Below are 24,468 nucleotides of genomic sequence, written 5' to 3' on the forward strand. Positions count from 1 at the left end.
ACTCTCTGGCTTGCCGAGGTTCAAGTGGTTCTTGCTGTTGCCACTCAGTCGTCAGGACGAACACATTCAGGTCATGGTCTTTAACTCATTGACCTGATCTGCCCTTAGAGGTACTTTCCTGAGAGTAAGCGACCCTGCCTGGGAGGAGGGCCAGCAAGCAGACAGCAGTGGCCAAGCCTGCATCCTCCACCGGCCTGAATACAGGGACTGGCTGCTCTACTGAGAAGCAGAGCTGTGGAACAGGAGGTGCACAGGCAGCTGGGGTTTGTCATGGGATGGGGCCTGGATGAGTGTGTTCTAGGATTGGGGCATGGATGCTGTGCAGGAGGCCAGAATGAGGGAGTGTGGTTTCTTTCCTGGCCCATGGGTCACCCCTAGGTACCCTGATGTCCTCAGTGGTGGCTTGTCCTCCTGATTTTTCAGGGATCCACCAAGTCCCAGGGGTCCCTGCTTTTCACAGAAGACCCCAACGGAATAAAGAGTCTGTAGATATTGGAAACTGGAGGCAGTGCCCGAAAATGCCTATAAATTATGTCCCCAGAGTTGTGCTAGGTGTACACGCCTACAGAAAGGGAGAGTTTCGGTACACATGTACCCTTGTGTACAGTGACGAGAGTCAAAATAGTGGAATTGGCCCAATCATTCAGCTTCTGGAGACGCAGAGTAAAGGATGATGTGTGGCCCCTGAAAATGCAGAAGGGGACAGGACTGTGCCTGTCCACTGTGGGGACATGCCATAGTACAAGACCATAGTCCTGGATGGATGCCCAACCTGTCACACCACTCATGAACACAAACACAGACACCTGCTGCACTCAAAGCCAAAGGATTGTGAAGATGACACCATGAGTTGGGGGACATTATTTCTTCAAAGAATATACGTTTTTTTCCCGTATGTATTTGTTGTTTCCTATTTATTTATTTGGAAAGAGCAAGAAGGGGAATCCTGACCAGGGCTTCAAGCTGTCATTGCAGAGCCTGACTTGGGACTTGATCTCAAGAACCATGAGATCATGACCTGAGCCAAATTCGACTCGGAAACTCGCCCATTGAGCCACCTTGGTGCCTGTCCTCATTATTTAAATCTTCCTTTTACTGAATACATGTCACCTGTAGGAAACCTTTCAGAACTTTATACTTTATTGCCTAATAGATTAGCATAAATGGCATATTGACGGTTTCATTTGGGTATTTTTATAATATGCACATTAGACCAATATCACCATGGCCTGTCCAGGAAAATGAAAGATTTTCAAGGTATTCACTCTGGTCCAGACATTTCTCTTCTGGCTTCTGCTCTGGTGTCAAACCTCAGAGGGTCCCCATGCCAGATAATGAAGATATTTCAAGTGGGGGCTTCACCTAATCTTTGTTCTTTGAGGACTATTCTTCTGTCATAAAAAATATTAGTGTCATTGAATATTTAAGCAATTATTAATCAGTCTCCTGTCATGTACATGGAAGTCCCAGAGGAGCTAAAGCAGCAGAAACCGAGATCGCTGGTTGCAGAGACTGGGGTGAGGGAATGAGCCGTGGGTGATTAGTAGTCCACGTGTCTCTGTGATGGAAATGTTCTAGAGTACATAGTGGTCACAGGTGCAAAATCCTGCGAATGTACGTACTGATACTTGAAGTTGTAATTTCAAAAGATCAGAGTAAATTGTTTGGAATTTAATGTTTTATGTATAAACCAATAATACATAAGGACAGTAAATACCTCTATACCCACTACTAAAATGACAACGAATGCCATGACAAGGTCAGGGAATTCATCCTTTGGGGCTGCGGCCGACATGAGCCACTGTTGGGGAGCTGAGGCTGGTTGCTCAGCTGCAGCAGGTGGTTGCTCCAGCCTTTCCGTGACCCTGCCGGCTGGGGCTGAGGGCTGCTCATGCTCTGGGGCCACCAAAGGGGCAGGTGGCTCTTCCAGCTCCTGTCTGTCAGCCAGAGCTGGGAGTACCTCCTGCCCTGGTGGGGACGCTGTAGTGAGGGTCTCCGATTCTCGTACGCGCTGAGCTCCAGGAGAACTGGTGGCTTCAGGCAGCCTGGGCTGCGAGGCTTCAGTGGGCACCACAGGGATAGCGGGGGCTCGCTCCCGAGGGACGTGTGGATGTGGCTCTAGAGCTGCTGCCAAAGCTTCAAGAATACAAAGTGTCATCACCGTGATTGCCATTCCATGGCAGGAAACCTCTCCCGCAGACATTGTCATCTGAGTCAAAGGACCCACCAGGAGGAAATCTCCCAGACGGCAGGCTAATGGAACAGTGATCTGAGACTAGTCCCTACGCCTGGCCCACCTGCAGTCTAGGAAACACGTTCTCTGTGGCATACCCCGTCCCCTCCACATGCCCACATCTCCCACCCAGAGTCCTCCTCGCCCTGAGACTATGGCTCTTTGGGCTCACGGTGTTTCTGCCATGAGTAGAGAAGGCGGGCGCAGCGCTGCAGCTCGGAGCCCGGCATGTGGACCCTTACATACGCCCGCAGCAGCTTCAAGCTGGTGAAGTCTGGAGGCTGGAAAAAGTCCTCGGGGTAGTGATCCAGCCAGGTGCCCAGGATGGAGGAGATGGCCCTGGGGATACAAAAGTAGCCAGAACAATCACCATGGGGTGTTCCTCCCACTGATGTCTCAGGACAGGCCTGTGGGACCTGGCCTCTATGCCTCCTGCTCCTGGATGTCCAGAGGGTGGTTCTATACGTTGTCCACCTGTGATTTGGCAGTCCCGCCTACGAGAGACCTGGTCACTAAAGAGGGACCGTCAAGATTCTGTTTGACGGGAACCCCTTAACCAATGATGTGGTCGTCTCTGTCCTTCTTGGGGAGGCCAGCCAGACTCCTCGCTGTGTCCCGAGCCAACCTTCCACCGGAATTCAAGTCCGTGCGTGAGTGGAGGAGTGGTGTCAGGATGAGTCAGTGCCTTCACTGCATACCCTAGCGCTCCATGAAAATCTGCGCAAATACGGGACAAGGGGACTCTGTCTCTTACCTGGGCTTGCTGGGACCCTCCTGATGCCTTCAACGTGACGACCTGTGCCTCTGTGCTGCCTCATGCCCTCAGTGCACATGTGGGTGTCCTCCCGCTGACACTGTTCTCCCATCGTGTGGGTGATATGTGCTCCTGTACCCTTGCTAAGCATGCACTGTGGACGTTCCCCAAGGTGGTGAGCGTGATGCTCCCCAAAACCGTTATTCTGGGTCCCCTGATGGGGGTGGAAGCAAGGCTGTGAGTGGGAAGGGATGGGGTTGGACTCTCTAAGGGGCTGACGCGGTCCTCTGGCGCCCTCTGCTGCCTCCCTGTGCCCAAGGCCTGTCCTCTACCAGACAGGACAGGACCCCTTTCCTTGCTTCCAGGGAGAAGCCCTCAGAACTTTTCTCTCACAGGACTCTCAGACGTGTGGGATGCTGGGTCCTGCAGCCCCTCCCACGCACAGTCTCAGCACTGCCCTCTTGGAGAAGGAAGGCCCTCCAGCATGAGCTCAGCCTACTCACAGTTTCTCCTGCTCCCGGGGTCCGCCATCCTCCTCAACCTCAGAATGGAAGCATCCGTATCTGGAGGAGGCAGAAGGACATCATATGAGCTGTCCTGTGGATGCTACATCTTGTTCTATCCAGAGTCTCTTACTGGTGACTACAATGGAGCTCTGGAGGGGAGCGTACTATCTGCTCTGTGCATTGGATACCAGTCAGCTCCTACAGAATTGCCTGCACCTAGTGGGGCTTCCTGCGTGTTTGAAGAATGATAGGGCCCCAATCAGCTCCATCACACATATTGTTGTGAGTCTGGGCCTCCTGCTCATCCTGGGCATCCTTGTCTGGTTTGAGCCAGGACTCAGACACACGGATAGAGCCTCCAATCTCCTTTTCCAATGGGAAAACTGCCCAACTCAACACCTGGCGACGGTGAAGGATGAGGCAGAAACTTGATCATGGGGAAGAGGACAAAGATGACCCAGCAGAGATGCAGCCCTGCCAGCAGACCTTTCCACAGGCCAGGGTGACTTTCCCTGCAGTGCCCCCACTGAGGACCTGGAGTTTTTCCACCCAGATCAGAGGAACAAAGTGAGACTCAAGGACGTTTGGTGACTGTCCTGATACTCAGATCTTTCATGGGCTGAATCACACTGAGCTGTGAACGGCAGGGTGCTCACCTCATAAACAGTATTTCCAGGACCTGCTGGGTAGTAGCAAAACTCTGTACGTGCTCAAGAATGTGAAGAGGTAGGAGGGGTCTCTACCCAGGAAAGCAGGTACCAGGTGCTCCAATCGCTGTTCCAGTAGCATCCAGCCTCCTTCGATGGTCCACTCCACACAGTTCTCATTGTCGGGCATGGGTGAGATGTTCGTACCCTGAGGTAGAACACAGGAGGGACACAGAGTCAGACACAGCACCATGGACATCAGGAGTGTTGGGGTCTCGATTGCAGACCAAACCCCCAAGCCATCAGTGACTTGTGGCAAGAGTGAGACCTGGGTGCCCAGAGTCCGAAGAAGGATCTTGGCATTCACACGAGAATTTGAGGTGGGAAATGGCTGAACACGTTAGGATCTCTTATCAGACATCCCGAAAGGAAAGGTAATTAAAAGCAAAAATGAACTATTGGGACCTCATGAAGATAAAAAGCTTCTGCACAGCAAAGGAAACAGCCAACAAAACTCAAAGGCAACCAATGGATTGGGAAAAGCTATTTGCAAATGACATATCGGACAAAGGACTAGTATCCAAAATCTATAAAGAGCTCCCCAAACTCCACACCTGAAAAACAATCCACTGAAGAAGTGGGCAGAAAACATGAATAGACACTTCTCTAAAGAAGACATCCGGATGGCCAACAGGCACATGAAAAGATGCTCAACGTCGCTCCCCATCAGGGAAATACAAATCAAAACCACACTCAGCTATCACGTCACGCCAGTCAGAGTGGCCAAAATGAACAAATCAGGAGACGGGAACAGGAGGACGTTGTCACTGCTCTACTGCTGTGGGATGGGGGTCCCTCGGGGGTTATGGGGATCTCGGACGAGCCTCCGAATGTTATGCCCAGAATTCGTGATCCCCAAATACCGCCAGGGAGCCGAGTCCGATGTAAGCAACGGAGCCTTTATTTGAGCTAGCTCGAGCTCAATCCCCTACCTGCACAAACGCAGCGGTGAGATACCAGGGAGAGCATGTTTCCAAAGCAGAAAGGTTTTATTGGGGCCTAGGGGCAGTTGGTTAGGTAATGGCTATGGCCTCAGCCGATTGGCTGGGGAAGGGTCCAAGTTCTGTTAGGCAGGTGGGGAGGGGGTGGCTCAAGGGGAGGAGGTGTGGTCAAGGTGAAGGACACAGAACAAGATGGAGTTTGCCAGCATAGGCCCGCCCTTTCAGAATTACCTTCGTATGTTTTGTGGTACATATCTAGGGATGCATTTTCTATGGTTTGTGGGACATAGGTGCTCACAGATCACTACTTAAAAAACCTTGCCTTTAAAACAAGGAATGAGTGAAAAGGTGGATATTTTAGGCACTCTAGACCAGGCTGATAACATGCTCCCATGTGCATTTCCTTGTCCTCTTTCCCCTTTATCGCCCCTTGTGCTGCTGGTTGTGCAACTACCTGATATCCTCAGGAGGGAGAAGGGACAAAATGGAGGAACTCTGGGTTCCTCAATGACCACATGAAGGACTTTAGTCTCCAATCTAAACACACACCCAGCTCTGTCATGTGAGGAAATCTGTGGGGACATGCTTTTTGAAATGTGGCGTGTTCTCTGGTAATTCAGCATAACCTAATACACGTACGAAATGTTAACCCGCAAGATAACTTAGAAATCAGTCTAGTTCCATGAAAATTGGCTGTTTCAGTCAGTAGGGCATGAGACTCTTGATCTTGGAGTGTGATTTCACGCCCCAAATTACGACTAGAGTGGACTCAACAGATATACGATAAAAGAAGTATTGAAAAATGACCCAGGTAAATTAGGCTACAATGACTGAGCTGCTAAATGGTGGGTGGGATCCCTTTACCTCCTCAGTCAGCCCCCGGGAATGAGCATCTGAGCATTCACGTAGTGCCAGTGCTGGTAAGGCAGCCACGTCTTCCCTCTAGGAGTTCAAGGTCTAGCCAGGAAGATGGAAAGAACATGAAACAAAAATGGGAATGACATGAGCAAGGACTCCATAGAAAAATTCAAGGTGCGACAACTGGGTCCTGAGCTCCACCAGGGGAGGGTCTGACAAGGCTGTGCTGAGGCAACGTTAAGATTTCCTGCCGCAGTGCAGGAACAAGCCAGCCCTGCACAAGTCCGAGGGTATGTAGCCTGGCAGAAGGCACAGTGGGGCGGACACTCGGAGGCAGGGGTCGTTGTTTCAGAGGGGACGTGTGAAAGGAGACCAGGGAGACCGGAAAGAGCTGCGAGGACAGCAGAGAGGGAGGGTGAGGAGGGCCAGGGCCTGGGGCAGGAGGACATTGTCACTACTCTGCTCTAGTGCCGTGGGACAATATTCCCCAACCCTTAGTGGCTTCCTCATAAAATTGCCACCTCACAGGCCCAGGGGACTAGGAATTCAGCAGGGCTCAGCTGGGGGCTCCTGCCAGAGCCTCTCAGGAGGTTGGGGCTGCTGTCATCACTGAGACAGAACCTGCTTCACTCAACGCCTGAGCCCACTTCAGGGTGGTGGCAGGATTCAGTCCACATCGAGTGCCTTAGTCCTTCCCTGTCTGTTGTTGTCTCTCAGGGCTAGGCTAGTGTAACTGTCTGTGTCACGACTCAACACGGGGGTTGGTCCCCACTGTGAGGGGCTGAGAGACAACACAGAGAGTGACAGTGAGCACGTGGCCGTGCCATGCACATTTTATCACCTAAACTTGTTTGGTCTGGGGTCACGGTGCCATCTTCTTTGCAACAGAAATCAAACACTACGTCCATACCACACTCCAGGAAGGAAATCCCACAAGGATGTGTTGACAGGATGTGGGCATCCCAGGGAGCCACTGAGGGGAGGGGAAAGTGAAGACCCTGCCAGGGTCAGTGCCTCGCCCAAAATCACAGACTGGTAGAAAGGCAGAACCAGGCATGACCCCAACTTCATGTCCTCAAAATGGGGTCCTGGATTTGACCCAGGATTTCAGAGGGGGTCTGGAAAAGGGTGTGTTACTGTCACTGGGTGCGGACATGGAGGTGGCGTGGGGGTGAGGCTGAAGAGGAGCGTCACAGAAGACATCCCAGCACGTTCTTCCTTGAGGAGGACCCCCAGGCTAGGGCAACCCACTGAGTGCCACCCTGTCCCCATTGTATGTACCCAGTGGAAAGGCAGGGAATGGCTCGTGGCACACTACTGACCAAGTCTACGTAAAAGAGAGTTCTGTCCTACTAGGCCCCAACTCCAATCCCTTCTGTAGGGATTGCTTTAGAAAGTAGAGAACCTAAGCTCCTAGGAAATGTTTGGCCATCCTTCCCTAGGTGGGGATGTGACCTTCTGGGACCCCAGAAAACAAGCACTGGTAAACACACATACACACACACACTCACGCACGTACACACACCTGGAAGGACTGTGGGATGGGATCAGAGGAGCAGCAGAATCAGAGGAGGTGAGAAGTTGAAGTCAATGTGGTTGGATAAATTTCCAACAGGTGACACCGCTGCTCCAATTTCACAGATATCATCCCACATATGCCTGAGGACCTCCTGAGGAAGTACAGGCTAGAATGATCTCCACTGGGCAGGAAAGACACGGACCATCCCTGAGAAGCACAGTCGCGAATCTGGGACCAGAAAGAGGTAAGAAAGAAGAGTTCTGTCTCAACCCAGATAGGTCTCACAGCTGGGACCCTGGCTGCCCCCAGACCTTCCCAGGGGACTGTGGAGAGGGGTGCATTGGTGGAACTGTGTACCGATATGACATTTCATGGAGAATGGGGGTGAGCAGTCAGCAAAGAGAGGACTATTTGCAGAGGTGTTATCCCAGGAGGGGACTCAAGAGGTAGATCCTAGGCAGTGACATCACTTTGCTCACAATTGGCCCAGGAAAGCTTGGAACTCCCGTAACCGGGCACCCATGTTCTAGTAAGGTCCCATACCAGGCTCACTTGCCTACAGACACAGAGACTTTGGGATGTTCTCTTGTTTTCTTCCCAGGTACCAGGGCTCTGGATACCAGAAACCCCAGTGTGCAGGATTACACAGATGTTGGAGAGGTTTCCCTAACCCACGCTGGCGATGCCTCAGGATGTTTTCCAGGAGGTCACATAAGGTAACACAGAGCAGCCTAGAGCAGGCCAGGTCAGGTCAGGTCACAGCTCTGAGCCTTCCCTGGGCACCCGCATCCCCTCATGTTCAGTTTCGGGGAAAGGGGGACATGGGGGCCGGTCCTCCCCAGGACCGGAGCAGGTTGGATGGCAGTGGACCACCTGGTGGACCCATCATGGCCACACACATGTCATGCTGGGAAGGAGGAAGAAGGGATCTCTGAGGTGCCTCTAACCGGTAACAGGTTGAATCCAAGCCCTCAAGCCACCTTGCTTCTCCTCCGTGGGGGAGGTGAGTGCACAGTGTGGTGTCATATCTGGAATGAATTCATATGGGTCTGAGGACAAGCGAAAGCAAGCAGACATGGCTTTGAGGACTCCTGCCTGCCTGCCTGCCTGGCACTGTCTTTACAGAGCCACATGCCACAGATGGAGGAGAAGCTGAATGAGAGCCCCTGCTCTACTTCCCTGAAGGAAAGGAGGAAGCACCATGTCGTCAACAGGAAGCCACGCTGGCTCAGGGTGAGTGCAGGTATCAGGGAAACCCAACACCCAGGGCCCAGAAACAATGCAAAGAATCCCAGGGCCCAGAAAACACACTGCTGCTCCCCTGGTAGCTCTCAGAGACTCCTGGTCCCAGATGAACCTGGAACCCCATCTGCTCCCCAAACATGCCCTCAGGGCCCAGCCCCTGCCACGGCCAGACGCAACGTCACTCTCCACTTATTTGTAGGAATATCAGAAAAGAGGTGTGAGACCATTTCACGTCCCATTCTGTCTAGAATATATTGGCATTGTTGTACACGTTTCCCCGACGAACGTTCCCAGGTGTCCCGGTTCACCCGACCATCCTTCCACACCTTCTCCACGTCTGACACACGTTCGTGAGGAGCAGGGAGATTTTTACCCAAAGGACATGGGGCTCGTTGCATTATGTCTAATGCTCTGCACTTTCTGGCCAAGCAACACGCCCCTGGGGCCCCTCCAGATCAGGAGCAAGGGCCTTACCACCTAGACAACATTCTGAAAGGAGACCACTCACCTCACCCATTCAGCCCTTCACAAATGTGGGACTGTGACAGGATTCCTTTCTCTTGCCATGTCACAGTACTGCACTGAACGTCCTACATGTCCTGTTATCCTGATCCAACCTCTGCCAGGTACTGTCCCTCTCTTCGGATCCCCAGAATGGAGTGTGCTGTTAGAAATCACAGGGACACTGCTGTTGTTGCAGGGAGTTGCTGAGCATACTCATCTAATAATCTGACCTGAGATTCTTTTTTCATTGATGCTTTTATTAAAAAATTTTTTGAAACTTATTGCCAAATAGGTTTCCATACAACACCTAGTGCTCATCCCAACACGTGCCCTCCCCAGTACCCATCACCCACGCTCCCCTCTCTCCCACCCCCCATCAACTCTCAGTTTGTTCTCAGTTTTTAGGAGTCTCTTATGCTTTGGCTCTCTCCCACTCTAAGCTCTTTTTTTTTTCTTCCCCTCCCGCACGTGTTCCGTTTCTCAGAATCCACAAAAGAGTGGACACATATGGTATCTGTCTTTCCTTGTATGGCTTATTTCACTTCGCATGACACTCTCCAGTTCCATCCACGTTGCTACAAAGGGCCATATTTCATTCTTTCTCATTGCCACATAGTACTCCATTGTGAATATAAGCCACAATTTCTTTATCCCTTTATCAGTTGATGGACATTTAGGCTCTTTCCATAATTTGTCTATTGTTGAGAGTGCTGCTATAAACATTGGGGTACAAGTGCCCTCTGCATCAGCACTCCTGTATCCCTTGGGTAAATTCCTAGCAGTGCTACTGCTGGGTCATAGGGTAGGTCTATTTTTAATTGTTTGGAACCTCCACACTGTTTTCCAGAGCGGCTGCAGCAGTTTGCATTCCCACCAACAGTGCAAGAGGGTTCCCGTTTCTCCACATCCTCTCCAGCATCTATAGTCTCCTGCTTTGTTCATTTTGGCCACTCTGACTGGCGTGACGTGATAGCTGAGTGTGGTTTTGATTTGTATTTCCCTGATGGGGAGCGACGTTGAGCATCTTTTCATGTGCCTGTTGGCAATCCAGATGTCTTCTTTAGAGAAGTGTCCTGTCTGGTAGAGGATGGGCTGTGGGCACAGGGAGGCAGCAGAGGGTGCCAGAGGACCACGTCAGCGCCTTACAGAGTCCAACCCCATCCCTTCCCACTCACAGCCTTGCCTCCACCCCCATCAGGGGACCCAGAATAACGGTTTTGGGGAGCATCACGCTCACCACCTTGGGGAACATCCACAGTGCATGCTTAGCAAGGGTACAGGAGACACAGTGAGGGCTCAAGGAGCACATATCACCCACACGATGGGAGAACAGTGTCAGCGGGAGGACACCCACATGTGCACTGAGGGCATGAGGCAGCACAGAGGCACAGGTCGTCACGTTGAAGGCATCAGGAGGGTCATAGCAAGCCCAGGTAAGAGACAGAATCCCCTTGTCCTGTATTTGCGCAGATTTTCATGGAGCGCTAGGGTATGCAGTGAAGGCACTGACTCACCCCGACACCACCCCTCCACTCACGCACGGACTTGATTTCCGGTGGAAGGTTGGCTCGGGACACAGCGAGGAGTCTGGCTGGCTTCCCCAAGAAGGACAGAGACGACCACATCATTGGTTAAGGGGTTCCCGTCAAACAGAATCTTGACGGTCCCTCTTCAGTGACCAGGTCTCTCGTAGGCGGGACTGCCAAATCACAGGTGGACAACGTATAGAACCACCCTCTGGACATCCAGGAGCAGGAGGCATAGAGGCCAGGTCCCACAGGCCTGTCCTGAGACATCAGTGGGAGGAACACCCCATGGTGATTATTCTGGCTACTTTTGTATCCCCAGGGCCATCTCCTCCATCCTGGGCACCTGGCTGGATCACTAACCTGAGGACTTTTGCCAGCCCCCAGACTAAAAAAGCTTGAAGTTGCTGCGGGCGTATGTAAGGGTCCACATGCCGGGCTCTGAGCTGCAGTGCTGCACCCGCCTTCTCTACTCATGGCAGAAACACCGTGAGCCCAAAGAGCCATAGTCTCTGGGCGAGGGGGACTCTCGGAGGGAGATGTGGCCATGTGGAGGAGACGGGGTATGCCACAGAGAACGTGTTTCCTGAGACTGCAGGTGGGCCAGGCGTAGGGACTAGTCTCAGATCACTGTTCCATTAGCCTGCCATCTGGGAGATTTCCTCCTGGTGGGTCCTTTGACTCAGATGACAATGTCTGCGGGAGATGTTTCCTGCCATGGAATGGCAATCACGGTGATGACACTTTCTATTCTTGAAGCTTTGGCAGCAGCTCCATAGCCACATCCAAACATCCCTCGGGAGCGAGCCCCCACTATCTCTGTAGTGCCCACTGGAGCCTCGCATCCAGGCTGCCTGAAGCCACCAGTTCTCCTGGAGCTCAGCGCGTACGAGAATCGGAGACCCTCACTACAGCGTCCCCACCAGGGCAGGAGGTACTCCCAGCTCTAGCTGACAGTCAGGAGCTGGAAGAGCCACCTGCCCCTTTGGTGGCCCCAGAGCATGAGCAGCCCTCAGCCCCAGCCGGTGGGGTCACGGAAGGGCTGGAGCAACCACCTGCTGCAGCTGAGCAACCAGCCTCAGCTCCCCAACAGTGGCTCATGTCGGCCGCAGCCCCAAAGGATGAATTCCCTGACCTTGTCATGGCGTTCTTTGTCGTTTTAGTAGTGGGTATAGAGGTATTTACTGTCCTTATGTATTATTGGTTTATACATAAAACATAAATTAAGTTCCAAAGAATTTACTCTCATCCTTTGAAATTACAACTTCAAGTGTCAGTACGTACATTCGCAGGATTTTGCACCCGTGACCACTATGTACTCCTAGAACATTTCCATCACAGAGACACGTGGACTATTAATCACCCATGGCTCATTCCCTCACCCCAGTCTCTGCAACCAGCGATCTCGGTTTCTGCTGCTTTAGCTCCTCTCGGATTTCCATGTGTGTGCAAACACACAACATGGCCTGTTGTGTCTGGCTACATGACAGGAGAGTGATTAATAATTGCTTAAAGATTCAATGACACTAATATTTGTTATGACAGAGAAATAGTGCTCAAAGAACAAAGACTAGGTGAAGCCCCCACTTAAAATATCTTCATTATCTGGCATGGTGACCCTCTGAGGATTGACACAAGAGCTGAAGCCAGAAGAGAAATGTCTGGACTAGAGCGAATACCTTGAAAATCTTTCATTTTCCTGGACAGGCCATGGTGATATTGGTCTCATGTGCATATTATAAAAATATCCAAATGAAACCGTCAATATTCTATTTATGCTAATCTATTAGGCAATAAGGTATAAAGTTCTTCAAGGTTCCCTAAGGTGACATGCATTCAGTAAAACGAAGATTTAAATAATGAGGACAGGCACCAAGGTGGCTCAATGGGCGAGTTTCCAAGTCGAATTTGGCTCAGGTCATGATCTCGTGGTTCTTGAGATCAAGCCCCAAGTCAGGCTCTGCAATGACAGCTTGAAGCCGTGGTCAGGATTCCCCTTCTTGCTCTTTCCAAAAAAATAAATAGGAAACAACAAATACATACAGGAAATAAAATGTATATTCTTTGAAGAAATAATGGCCCCCAAGACATGGTGTCATCTTCACAGTCCTTTGGTTTTGAGTGCAGCAGTTGTCTGTGTTTGTGTTCACGAGTGGTGTGACAGGTTGGGCATCCATCCAAGACTATGGTCTGGTACTATGGCATGTCCCCACAGTGGACAGGCACAGTCCTGTCCCCTTCTGCATTCTCAGGGGCCACACATCATCCTTTACGTCTCCAGAAGCTGAATGACTGGGCCAATTCCAATATTTTGTCTCTCATCAGTGTACACAAGAGTACATGTGTACCGAAACTCTCCCTTTCTGTAGGCACGTACACCAAGCACAACTTTGGGGACATAATTTATAGGCATTTTTCGGGCGCTGCCTCCAGTTTCCAATATCTGCAGGCTCTTTATTCCATTGGGGTCTTATGTGCAAAGCAGGGACCCCTGGGACTGAGTAAAGAATCAGGACTGAGGCCAACAGAGTACCTAGGAGTGACCCAAGGGGTAGGAAAGAAACCACACTCCCTCATTCTGACCTCCTGCACAGCATCCATGCCCCAATCCTAGAACACACTCATCCAGGCTCCATCCCATGACAAACCCCAGCTGCCTGTGCACCTCCTGTTCCACAGCTCTGCTTCTCAGTAGAGCAGCCAGTCCCTGTATTCAGGCCGGTGGAGGATGCAGGCTTGGCCACTGCTGTCTGCTTGCTGGCCCTCCTCCCAGGCGGGGTCGCTTACTCTCAGGAAAGTACCTCTAAGGGCAGATCAGGTCAATGAGTTAAAGACCATGACCTGAATGTGTTCGTCCTGACGACTGAGTGGCAACAGCAAGAACCACTTGAACCTCGGCAAGCCAGAGAGTCCTTTACACAGCACATCAGGAGCTCAAGGAGACTGCAGGATGGAGACTCAGTCAAGGCTTTTGATAGCGAGTCAAGCCCCTCCACCCTTCAGGCTCCTCCAGCAGTGACGCCAGGCACCTGCCAGCCCCATGTTTGGGGAGCAGTGTCCCTGTCATGAGCAGCCGCACAGCACCCTCTGGTGACCGACCATAAGGCACACAGGAATACTGCAGGGCTCCCTGATCTCCCAGCAAAGAAAGTGCCATTCCAACCGACACATCCTCAGAGGACTCCAGGCAGATCACACACAACTCTGTAAAATCCAATGTTTTTGAGGTGCCTTTCAGGAAGTCTATGAAAAACATAGGTCTCTTCCCAACTGCAGTATTCTGAGATGAATTCACTGAGTGGGGGAGTCAGGCACTGGGTTCCAGGACAGAAAAGAGAGACAAGGTGGCCAGCTCCCAAGATGCACAGGGCGTGTTGTGGCAATGTGTTGGGAAGCATATATTTATGTCACAGCTCTCTGCGTCTGGTTTAAAGAAAACGTATATCCAAACAAACCTTGTTTATGGACTTGTTGGATTATATCACCCACAAAACATTTCAGAAAATTTGCACACTCTCACTCCATATATCTGCTTACTCTCATGTAAATTTGATCGCATCATCCTATGTTCCCAGGTACTTTTTCATTTATTGGGGGTGCATGATATGCTCTAGAGAGACTGCAGTGACTCCACAACCTTACTGGTAGACCTAATAAGTGAATTCAGTCATGTTAAGATATGTATGTCATTGTACATATTGTGCTTCAATTCTATACATGAATAACAAAGTCTCAGAGAGAGAAATTAAGAAAATAATTTAAAATCACTCCAAGAGAAGAAAAAGCTTAAGAGGAAATTTAGCCTACAAACACCTGGGTGGCACAGTCAGTGAAGCATCTGACTTTGGCTAAGGTCGTGATCTCATGATGTTGTTTTGAGCCCTGTGTGGGGCTCTGTGCTGACAACTCAGAGTCTGGAGACTACTTTAGATTCTGTGTCTCCTTTCTCTCAGTTCTTCCCCACTCATATGCGCTCTGTCTCTGTGTGTGTGTGTGTGTGTGTGTGTGTGTATCTGTGTTTCCATGTATCTCTCTCTGTCAAGAAAAAACATAGAAAACTTAGAAAAGAATGACTTTAACCATGAAGGAGAAAGACCTCTTTCCTGAAAAGAAGAAATCAGTGGAGAAAGAGTTTGAAAAGACAGAAATAAGCAGAAAGACATTCTATGCTAGGGGATCCCAAGAATTAAGATTCTCAAAATGTCCACACTACTTAAGCATCTACACATTTCCTAGGTGCAATCCCTATCAAAGTGGAAGCACGTTACCAAAAATAGAATAATCCTTCAAGGTGGACAGAACCACAAAAGGCTCTGAATACCAAAGTCAGTTTAAGAAGGAGGAACACAGCTGGAAGCATCATGCTTTCTGATTTGAAACTAGATCTCAAAGCTACAATAACACAAGCAGTACACTATTCGGCTAATAGCAGACACACAGGTCACTGGAACAGAACTGAAGGCCCAGGAAGAAACCCACACATATGTAACCAATTAATTCACAACAAAAGAACCAAGAATATAGCCTGAGGCAAAGGCAGTCTCCTCAATAGGTGGTGTCCAGAATCACTGGGCACAGGAAAACAACAGGCACAGAAACACAACCTGACACCTATTTAGCATCACACACAGAAACAAAGTTAAAATGTATTACAGACTTGAGACCTGAAACCACAAAAGACCTGGATAAGACCTTGGACAGAAGGTGTGGGAAATCGCACACCGATGTCCTGAGTTGGGAGATTATAGGGAACGCTTTGCCGAGCAGATCACTGCTCTCTGGCTTTCCTGCAAACAGCCAGCAGCAGCTCACTTACCTAGTTGGTGTGTATCTGGGGGGCAGGCGAGACTTGGCTGATCTAGTGCGTGTGTATCTAGGGGTTGGGTTCTGCATGGGCTCACCAAGTCCTTGGACCGTGTTGTCACGTGGAATATTTTATCCTGTCTCGATGTGGTTTGCACCATGTCTTCAATACGTTCTTTCTAGCATGTGGCCCGCGGACGTGTTGCACATCGTTTGTAGGCTTAATGACTACGGGAGCCTGAGAGCAGCTCGCGGAGACGTCCCTTAAAGTCCCTCTCACCTCTCTTGACTTGCGTGGAGTCTGAAGCAATCCTTTCTGCTGTCCTTGGCTTTGCTGGACAAAGCCAAATGCCACACCCACGAGAATGTTTGGATCTCAGTCTTGACTTGAGTTTGGGATTTGACACCAGAAGCCAAAGCTACAAAGGAAAACTAAACAAGTGGGACTACATGAAACTAAAAAAACCAGTTCTGCACAGCAACAATATCTTCCACAGAATGGAAAGGCAACATAGTGAATGGGAGAAAATACTTGCAAACTACATACGTGGTCAAGGGTTAAAACACAAAAGATACCAAGAACTCCTACGGCGCCACAATGCAAAACCAAAGAGCAATGATGGGCCTGGCAGAGTCCTGAAGAGGCATTCTTCCAATGAAGACATACAGATGGCCACCACATACATGAAGAGAAGTTCCATGTCACTCCACATTAGGGAAATGAAAGTCCAAAGCCAAAGAGATATCACCTGAAACCTGTCTGAACGGTCTTATCAAAAAGACAAGAAAACACAAGCGTCGGGTACAATGTGGAAGAAAGCGAATCATTGGGCCCTGTTGGTGCAGAGGCAGTCGCAAACAATGTAAAGTTTCCTCACACAATTCAGAGGAGAACATCCATATCATCCAGCAACTTCCCTCAAGTACCCCCCTAGGTACTACTCAGAACACATGAAATCACTAACTCCCCAAAATACCTTCACACTTTTTATTATGCCACAGTGTTTTATAATAGCCTGGAGGGCATTATGCCAAGTGAAAGAACTCACACAGAGAAAAACACATACAGAATGCTCGCACATATATGGGGAATCTGAAACAAAAACTAAGAAAACAAAAACCAAAAATCCTCAAAACAGAATGAAACAAGCCCATCAATACATAAAGATGATTGCAAAGGTTGGGGGGCAGGAAGGAGGGAAATAGGGTAAAGGTCAAAAGACATCACCGAATATAAAAAGACCATGTCACCAGGGAAAGGAAGAGTAAAGGTGACTCAATATCTCAAATTCTAGCTTCCTCTATTTCAGAGACCTTAGTTCAGTCCATTCCATTCACTAGACCTACGTGAATAGTAACAAAGTATCAGGTCTTGGCAGTTTTTGCAAGATGAGTTCTTTACTTAGGATTTCGTATCCAAAAAGACAGAGTGCTTAGATTACTAGGTAACTTAGATTTTTCCATTATTTTTATGGTTTCTTGAAGTACCATCATGTCACAAAAAACTCCTTAGATCTAAGTGGACACTTTCATTACTCTAAACATATGTACATACCTCTAAAAGAGTACAATAAAGGTAAGGTGCATTGTCCATCGCACAAAAGTGATTGTTTTTCTCCTTGTTGTAGCGAGCGTTTGGTGACGAAAAGGTTCCGGGTATTGAGCTCCTTATCAAATTCCATGCGATGGGTTATGCAGAATATAGTAATCATGGTAATCAAGAAAATAATGATCTTCAAGATAATCATAATCTCCTGAATTGCTGACAGAGACAACTCACCCCCCAAGGACAAACCAGATGCTTAGGAGCCTCAGCTGCTCAAAGTGGCCTACACCACACCATCTTACTGAAAACATAAAGTAACAGCTTGATATGGAAGTTTGGGAAAGCCTCAGTTCTCAGACTTTTGCTTTCGGTGAGGTCACGGTGCTGCCTGCAGGAAGTTTTCATCCGTTGTAACAGCATTGGGACACACTATTGAAATGAAAATTTCCTATGCAACAAAACTGTGTCTTTGAAAGAACTGGGACCCTGCCACGGTCCGGACTAAATACAGGACACGGCACCGCAGACACTTACACCCATGCACAAACACAAACCCCAACAACCTGACAGAGGTGGAACCCATGCAATGAAAGAGCGTTTGCTCAAGACCTCATTTCCAAAGGAGGCTGAGAGAGGAGCACTGCCTGCTCAAATACACATGCACTGGTTTCTAGGGACCCGGTGGGCTCAGAGTCACTTCTCCGTCATGCTGCCTCGTGAGTCCCGGAAGAGATGTGATTCCTATGGTCTGAAACTCTTGAAACACGGAACGAATGCAAGAGAGGAGGCGCTCCATGGAAACATGAAGCGCCACGCACCCACGGATATCAAGAAAAAAACCCACAAGTCTGCCTTTGACAAGGAGCTTTTCCATCCACCTTCCTCACCAGAGTGTGAAGAAGACGTTCCCACCCAACATGTCCCAAAAAGATGACTTTGGACTCCATCTCAAACACCCAATCCTCTTCAACACACATCTCCAAGTAGGAAAGAGATAGGACCGTCCTTTATAGGAGAGAAGAGCCACTTATTCCTGGCCCATTTGCTCAGAGTTCATTGATTGAATGCAAATTGACTTCAGAAATGAAGTGCTTAACAGGGAGTTGCACTTCCCCTAATTCAGACTCCACACCCCATATTCCCATTGACTCCCATGATAGACGACAGCCTGTAGCTAATAGCGGTGGGTGGGGGGATCTTCCGTCCCATCAGAGGGTGTAACTTTGCAACCAGGGGCTGGGTGGCGGGGGTCAGGGGGTTTGGAGGGGGGAGGCAGGAGGCCTGTGTTCACCTGCTGCTTCCACTCTCAATCCCTTCAAACACCTTCCCTGGCTGGCCTCCAGCAACTCAGGCCCACCACCCTGACTCTCCCTGGAATGTTTCTCTGGAATCTGCGGTGCCTGTGCTTCATTTTCACAGGCAGGAATGTTTCCTCCTGCTCATGGCTGCGACTCTCCTGCCCTTGCCTTGACATTTTCCCACAACCCCAAGTCCACGCTTTTGTTCGTTCCTTCCTTCCTGTGTTCGCACATCCACCCTCCAGCCACCAACCCAGTCACACATCCAACGGCACTCAGGCGCCCCCCTCTCGACCTGCGCCACTCCCCACCACCGGAGCCTAACCCCCTACTCGATCTGGGGCCCTCCTCCTCCGGGGAACCCGGGTCCAACCCAGAAAGCTCACTCCTGAATCCTCCAGACCGCAGCCGCAAAGGAGCCCAAGAAGAAGCCCGGAGCACGAGGGCCGGGGGGGGAGGGGGGGGGGGACACGGGGGGTGGGTGGTCATGGAAGGGGAAGACAGAGAGGGGCAGGGGGCAAGGCCACATGGGACCTTGTCACTAGGATCCCTACCTTGGCAGCACCGCGACTGAGGCAGGTCCTGGAGGGAGGCTGTGGGTCTCAGCTGCTCCACCTTTAGGCTTCTCCCAGATGGTCTTTCGGGGGGTCGCCGGGGGGGGGGGGGGCATCGCATCGCGCTCTGCCCCTGCCAGTGCTGGCACTCCACCACCAGCGCGGCCGTCCAACGCCCTGGCCTCTGGCTCCAGGAGCAGCAGGAGCAGCAGGGCCACCACCCTCCGGTGCTGGAGGCTCAGGGCTCCCAGTCTTCTCCGCGTGGGCCGCGGGAGCGCTATGGCTAGCGCTACTGCTACCCCTACCGCCACCACCACCGCCACGGCTACAGTGCTGCAGGTGCCAGGCAGCATCATGTCCCCGTTGGGGGGGGGTGGGGGGGGGTGGGCGTCAGCCCCTGGCTGGCCCAGACATTTGGGGGCTTGGGGCGGCAGGCAGGCTGGGAGCCAGGTCTCACAGCACTGCTGCAGCCTCAGCTGTGTCCATCACCGGGCTCCGCCCCTGGCCACGCGCATGCGCGCACTCGTGAGCTTGCTCCCGCACACCTGCTTGGGCCCAGGATCCAAGCCGCCCCATCCCCCCACCCACACCCACACCCCCCGCAGGGGGCACAGCTCCTGGGCGCCAGGGTCTGCACCACCGCACCTCGCTGCGCCCACCAGATGCTCTGACCGCCTGCCCGCCACCCTGACAGCCGGGAGCCAGGCAGAGGGCTCCAGAGACCAGGCCAGTGGGAGGGGACTGGCAGGTGTCTCCTCCCCAGGTGGAGACCTCCCTGTCACCCCCAAAGAGACCCAGGAAGCTTTTGCAAAGCTGGTTTCCCAGGGAGGTGGCTGTACATGAACCCAGTGCTCCTCAAATAATAATACTCAAATACTCAAATAATAATGCTAAAGTAACACCGTCGAGTTAATTACAAAGCGAATGAATGGCTGTGACTGGGGCCAGCACCTGTCCTGGGGAACGTTCTATTAATATTTGTTCATGTTTCTTTACTATGGAGAGAGAGGGAGTGAGATGGCAGGAGGGCCACCTGATATATATCTGCACCTTCCCTCCTACCCACCTCCTCATTTCCCAACTCAAACCACATTCTTTCCCCTGAGGCTAACATCTATATCCAACTCCTGTTTCCATTTTCCCCTCCATCTGCTAAGCTTTTCTGCACCAAGGTCCTCTAGGTTAAGGTCTGAGGTTCACACTCCACAAAGAGGTAATTAAAATACCTGAGCTAGGAGGTCCTCAACGTGGTTTGCCCAGGTCTGGCACTTAACTCTTACCTGAGGGAACAGTCAGCATCCTGTTCTCAGACATCAATCACCTGAGCCTCTTCACGTATGGTGGGAGTTCAAATGGCAAAGGAAGAGAGGAGGGAAACAAGCAGAGATCATGTGGTACTTTCAGGGACCTGCAGCATCCAGGTTAGTCGCTGACTAAAGACTGCCAAGTCTTCATCCCCTCAGAGCCACTGTGCATCTGTCAAGAAATAAACACCCCAGAGGGCCTGCCTAGAGACAAGTTCACAATCTGTTGATCCAGCCTACACAAAGAGTTAAGGTTCAAGTGGGGGACTTTCCCATGGCCTCCCACAACACTAAGGCACTTCTCCTTTTACAAGTGAATCAACTGAGTCAATGAGAGCTTCAGTAATTTCCTCAAAGACTCCCAGCCAAGGCACACAAAGTGGAGATTCTATAACACATGGTCATGTCATCATCTGCTAACACCCATGTGTTCATGTCCCCTCAAAATCCATAGATTGGAATCCTAATGCCTGATGTGATGGTATTAGCGGGTGGGGCCTCTGGAAGTTGATTAGATCATGAGGTCCTCATGAATGGGATTAGTGCTCTTATAAAAGAGACGCCACAGAGACCCCTTGCTCCTTCTACCAAGGGAGGACACAGCCAGAAGGTGTTTGGCTATGAATCAGGAAGATGGCCCTCATAGGACTCAACCATGCTGGGGCCTTGATCTTAGACTTCCCGGCCCTCAGAGCCATAAGAAAGAAATTTCTGTGTTCGATTTTGTTAGAGCAGGCCGAACGGACTGAGACACCACCCAAACAGATGTTGACAAGTTTAACTAGACGAGATGTAGAATGTTAATGTGAAATAGAATTACAATAAATACATTGACCTCAATTTCAGGGTTTTTTTTTTAACGTTTTATTTTTGAGAGAGACAGACAGATGGACAGAGCACAAACAGGGGAGGGGCAGAGAGAGAGGGAGACACAGAATCTGAAGCATGCTCCAGGCCCAGCACAGTACCCAACTCGGTTGCTCCAACACACAAACCGCAAGATCACCACCTGAGCCAAGGTCAAACACTCCACTGACTGAACCACCTAGGTACCCCATTTATAGTTTGAAAAAAATATACATTACATTACACATCTCCACAACTGTTGTGAGGATTTGTGGGTTACCAGGAGCCCTTGTCAAAAGATTTTAATGCCACTGAAAACTCAATGTGAATCTCTTGGCTTATCTTATCTGCATATGACAAGGTCCACAGGAGGGTTCTGATAGAGCCAGTCAGATCACGCCTATAGAACAGAGTGTCCTGAATGTTCAAGTAAGACATAATGGGAAGACATAGGAGGCAAGCCAAAGGCTTCATGACAAAATACACTTACCGCTGAACTCATTCTTTCTTAGTAGTGCACCAACAACCCAGACCACTTAACGAAAGCAGCTCTAGAGTCAATCTTTGGCAACAGGATCATAGGAGAGTACACCACAAATACCACACAAATGGACAGCAAAATGATCTCGCAGATCTCACGAAGATGCACTACCCCATGAAGCCTATGAAAGGGACAAAGAATCTGGAAGTTCAGCCATAATAATGACCCAATCCATGCTGAAAGGAGAATAGTAGCAAGAAAAAAGACCGAGAGAAGCTAAAAGAGGGCAATGAAGGTAGAGGGTTCGTTACTAGAGCAATTAATTATGTAAACATATATATATACATATATATACACACACACGCATATGTATATGTATATGTATATGTATATGTATATGTATGTGTATATGTATAGATGTGGAAAAGACAGTACCTAGAGGCGCAATCAAGACATAGGCAAATCAGAACCCTAGAAGTGCTCTGCTGATGACCATAAAATTGCCCAGATGCTTCTAGTGTCTTCGGAATAGTTGTTTGGCTTTGTTTTCAAGACATGGCTTGTTCCCTCCAAGGGCTGATTTGGATTGCACAAATCTCATCCAAGGTGCAGTCATGGAGGAACTCAAGGGAAGAATGAGGTGTGCCTGGAACCCCGCTCACCTCCTGCTGTCAACTCTCAGCTGGACCTAAAGGGGAAGGTGGGATGGTATCCTTTGGACCTGCCCTTGCCTCAATCCTGGGATCCTTGTGCACCTCCCCCAAGAGGCCACCAGGGGCACCGTGGTCCTGCTCTCGGAACCCACAGTGTAGAAGCAGGCACTCAGATGTTCAGTGTGTGGAGATTTTGCAGGCAGGTGTCATCCTGAATGCCCAGGGCTTCCTGACTTTTGGTCACCCTTCCCCCAACATTGTGGCCTAAGGCCTGTCGTGCCCAGGCCTGCGGGGGAAGGGTCGGAGGGCAGGTGGCCATGAATGCTGAGCTCCCCAGGATCTGATCAAACAGGGAGAAAGATGAGTGCTTCTCTTGCTGGTGCAAAGTTTTCCCTCATCTTCCCCTCAGGCTGACACAGCCTTTCCTGTGTTGGCCTGTGTGAAAGACAATTTCAAGGTGGAGCCAGGCAAACCTAGATGAGCAGAGTACCTGTGCCTGTCCAAATGGAGCTGGTGGCCGTGTGCAGATACACCTGTGCTGGCACAGACTGTCTTCTCCCTCAGGCCGCGCTGCCATTGGCCTGTGCATGTTCTTCCCACCGGAGTTTTCGTTTGCGAGATTACCTCCACTAAGCACACTCCACCTATCTGCAAAGGGCTCCTTATCCGCTTGGGAACTCACACTTCTTGGACTTTGAGGTCCTCTTCTGCCGTGCTGGCTTGCCATCTACGTAAGAGCCTCCAGGCCTTCAAATCTAGAGGCTGCACGGAATCCTTGCTGCTATAAATTATTATGATGGTTTTTGACTATTGCTGGGTGTCTCATCTGCTGCTCCCACAAAAGGAAGGTTTGGGCCCGCCAAAAAGCGGAGTCGGAGAGGGGCTCTCATCGTCAGCTTCTGTTCCTCCCACAGGAACATCCTCTATAATTTCATATACCACAACATACCCTGATTCTGGGGATTCTTTCCTTTTCAACTGTGTCTCCCCAAGACTAAGCCCAGCTCTCTCCACAGCAGTCAAATACGTGTCTTGTGGTTCAGGAGAGTCAGAAGCACAGAAATTTCCCAAGAGTAAAGGAAGAGCATGCCATGTGGGGTCAAGAAGTCACCCTGCAGAATCTGGATCTAGATTTCCCGGGTCATTCTAGGTTGATATTTGAGGTCAAACTGGATGACAAGAAAATCCAAGAAGATCTTCGGTCTAGGTCATTCCTACATGTAAGAAATTGTGCTATGAAATCATCAACCACGTGACAAGTCACAGGTCAGTCACACCTGGCTGGCTCCATTGGTAGAGCATGTGAATCTTGATCTTGGGGTCAGTGAGTTCAAGCCCCACACTGGGCATGGAGCTAACTGAAAAAAAGTAAATTCACAGATCATTCTTCACAGGGGGGATGTGGATTGTGAGTGCCAGTTCTAGAACATAGACAAAACTGAGTTAGATTCTGGAAATGCCCAGGTAGGATAAGCTGCTGAGATCGATGACCGAGTGTCACCCACCTTAATCAGCTTAGGCTACCTTCACAGAATACCACAGAACACCATGTCTGGGTTTACCAGACATCTGTTTGTCACAATTCTGGAGGCTGGAAATCTAAGATCAAAATGGGAAGTTCTCACCAATTCAGGTGTCAGTGAGAGCTCTGTTCCCGTCCTCACACAGGGCCCTCTTTGCCCTGTGGTCTCACGTGTCCTTTTCTGGGTGCTTGTGCACGGGTGGGAGGTGGGGAGCTCAAGCTCACTGTTTTGGGGACATTAAACCTATTGGATCAAGGGCCCCATGCCCTTAACTGCATTTAGCCTTATATCTTCTGTAAAGGCCTTTCTGCAAAGACAGTCACACTGGGCATTAGAGTTCAATGTGTGACTTTTTAACAGGACACAGTCAATCCACACACACTCCTCCAGCCCCGTCCCCCCATGAAATCTGCTTGCAGCACACAGCTCTTATCCCTGAGAACCTTCAAGGCACTGGATCCTCAGATTCCTCCCACCACAGAGTTCCTCCTTCTCTCTCCCCAATTCAAATGCCTCAACACTGGCACGTGCACGGTCTTTCTTTCCCTTTTCCCTTTCGTTCAGTTATGTTCTGGGAAATGTATACATGTCATACTGAAATAGTTTGAAAAATGACAAGCTCTGCTCATAATTTCTGCAGCAGCAAGCACAGAGCTGAATGTATTGC

At 50.2% G+C, this 24,468-nt stretch overlaps 1 protein-coding gene and 1 long non-coding RNA gene across 5 annotated transcripts; one reads left to right on the forward strand and one right to left on the reverse strand.

Annotated features, from left to right (window-relative positions):
* Positions 1–872: 872 nt before the first annotated feature.
* Positions 873–19,072, reverse strand: LOC122205625 (ral guanine nucleotide dissociation stimulator-like). Of its 4 annotated transcripts, none has more exons than XM_042914200.1 (5): positions 18,995–19,072; positions 4,150–4,348; positions 3,491–3,550; positions 2,406–2,572; positions 873–2,136 (listed from the first exon to the last, which is right to left on the reverse strand). In XM_042914200.1, exons 2-5 carry the CDS (start codon positions 4,152–4,154, stop codon positions 1,643–1,645), a joined length of 726 nt encoding a protein of 241 aa, XP_042770134.1. In that variant the 5' UTR covers positions 4,155–4,348; positions 18,995–19,072; the 3' UTR covers positions 873–1,642. The 4 variants fall into 4 exon arrangements, with proteins under 4 accessions (XP_042770134.1, XP_042770123.1, XP_042770113.1 ...); XM_042914189.1 differs by lacking the exon at positions 18,995–19,072 and adding an exon at positions 9,272–9,355; XM_042914179.1 differs by lacking the exon at positions 18,995–19,072 and adding an exon at positions 5,133–5,174.
* On the forward strand, positions 7,297–9,514 carry LOC122205636. Its single transcript, XR_006196173.1, has 3 exons — positions 7,297–7,762; positions 8,120–8,234; positions 8,644–9,514. It is a non-coding gene; the product is annotated as an uncharacterized LOC122205636 (long non-coding RNA).
* Positions 19,073–24,468: the final 5,396 nt, after the last annotated feature.

The sequence above is a fragment of the Panthera leo genome, chromosome A2, assembly GCF_018350215.1.
Source record: "Panthera leo isolate Ple1 chromosome A2, P.leo_Ple1_pat1.1, whole genome shotgun sequence".
NCBI classification, from domain to species: Eukaryota; Metazoa; Chordata; class Mammalia; order Carnivora; family Felidae; genus Panthera; species Panthera leo.

Coding starts and splice junctions, on each gene's coding strand:
- LOC122205625 (XM_042914200.1), bottom strand. Junction 2,573..3,490: donor CCCCGGGAGCAGGAGAAACT/GTGAGTAGGCTG, acceptor TTGTATCCCCAG/GGCCATCTCCTCCATCCTGG. Junction 2,137..2,405: donor CTACTCATGGCAGAAACACC/GTGAGCCCAAAG, acceptor GTATTCTTGAAG/CTTTGGCAGCAGCTCTAGAG.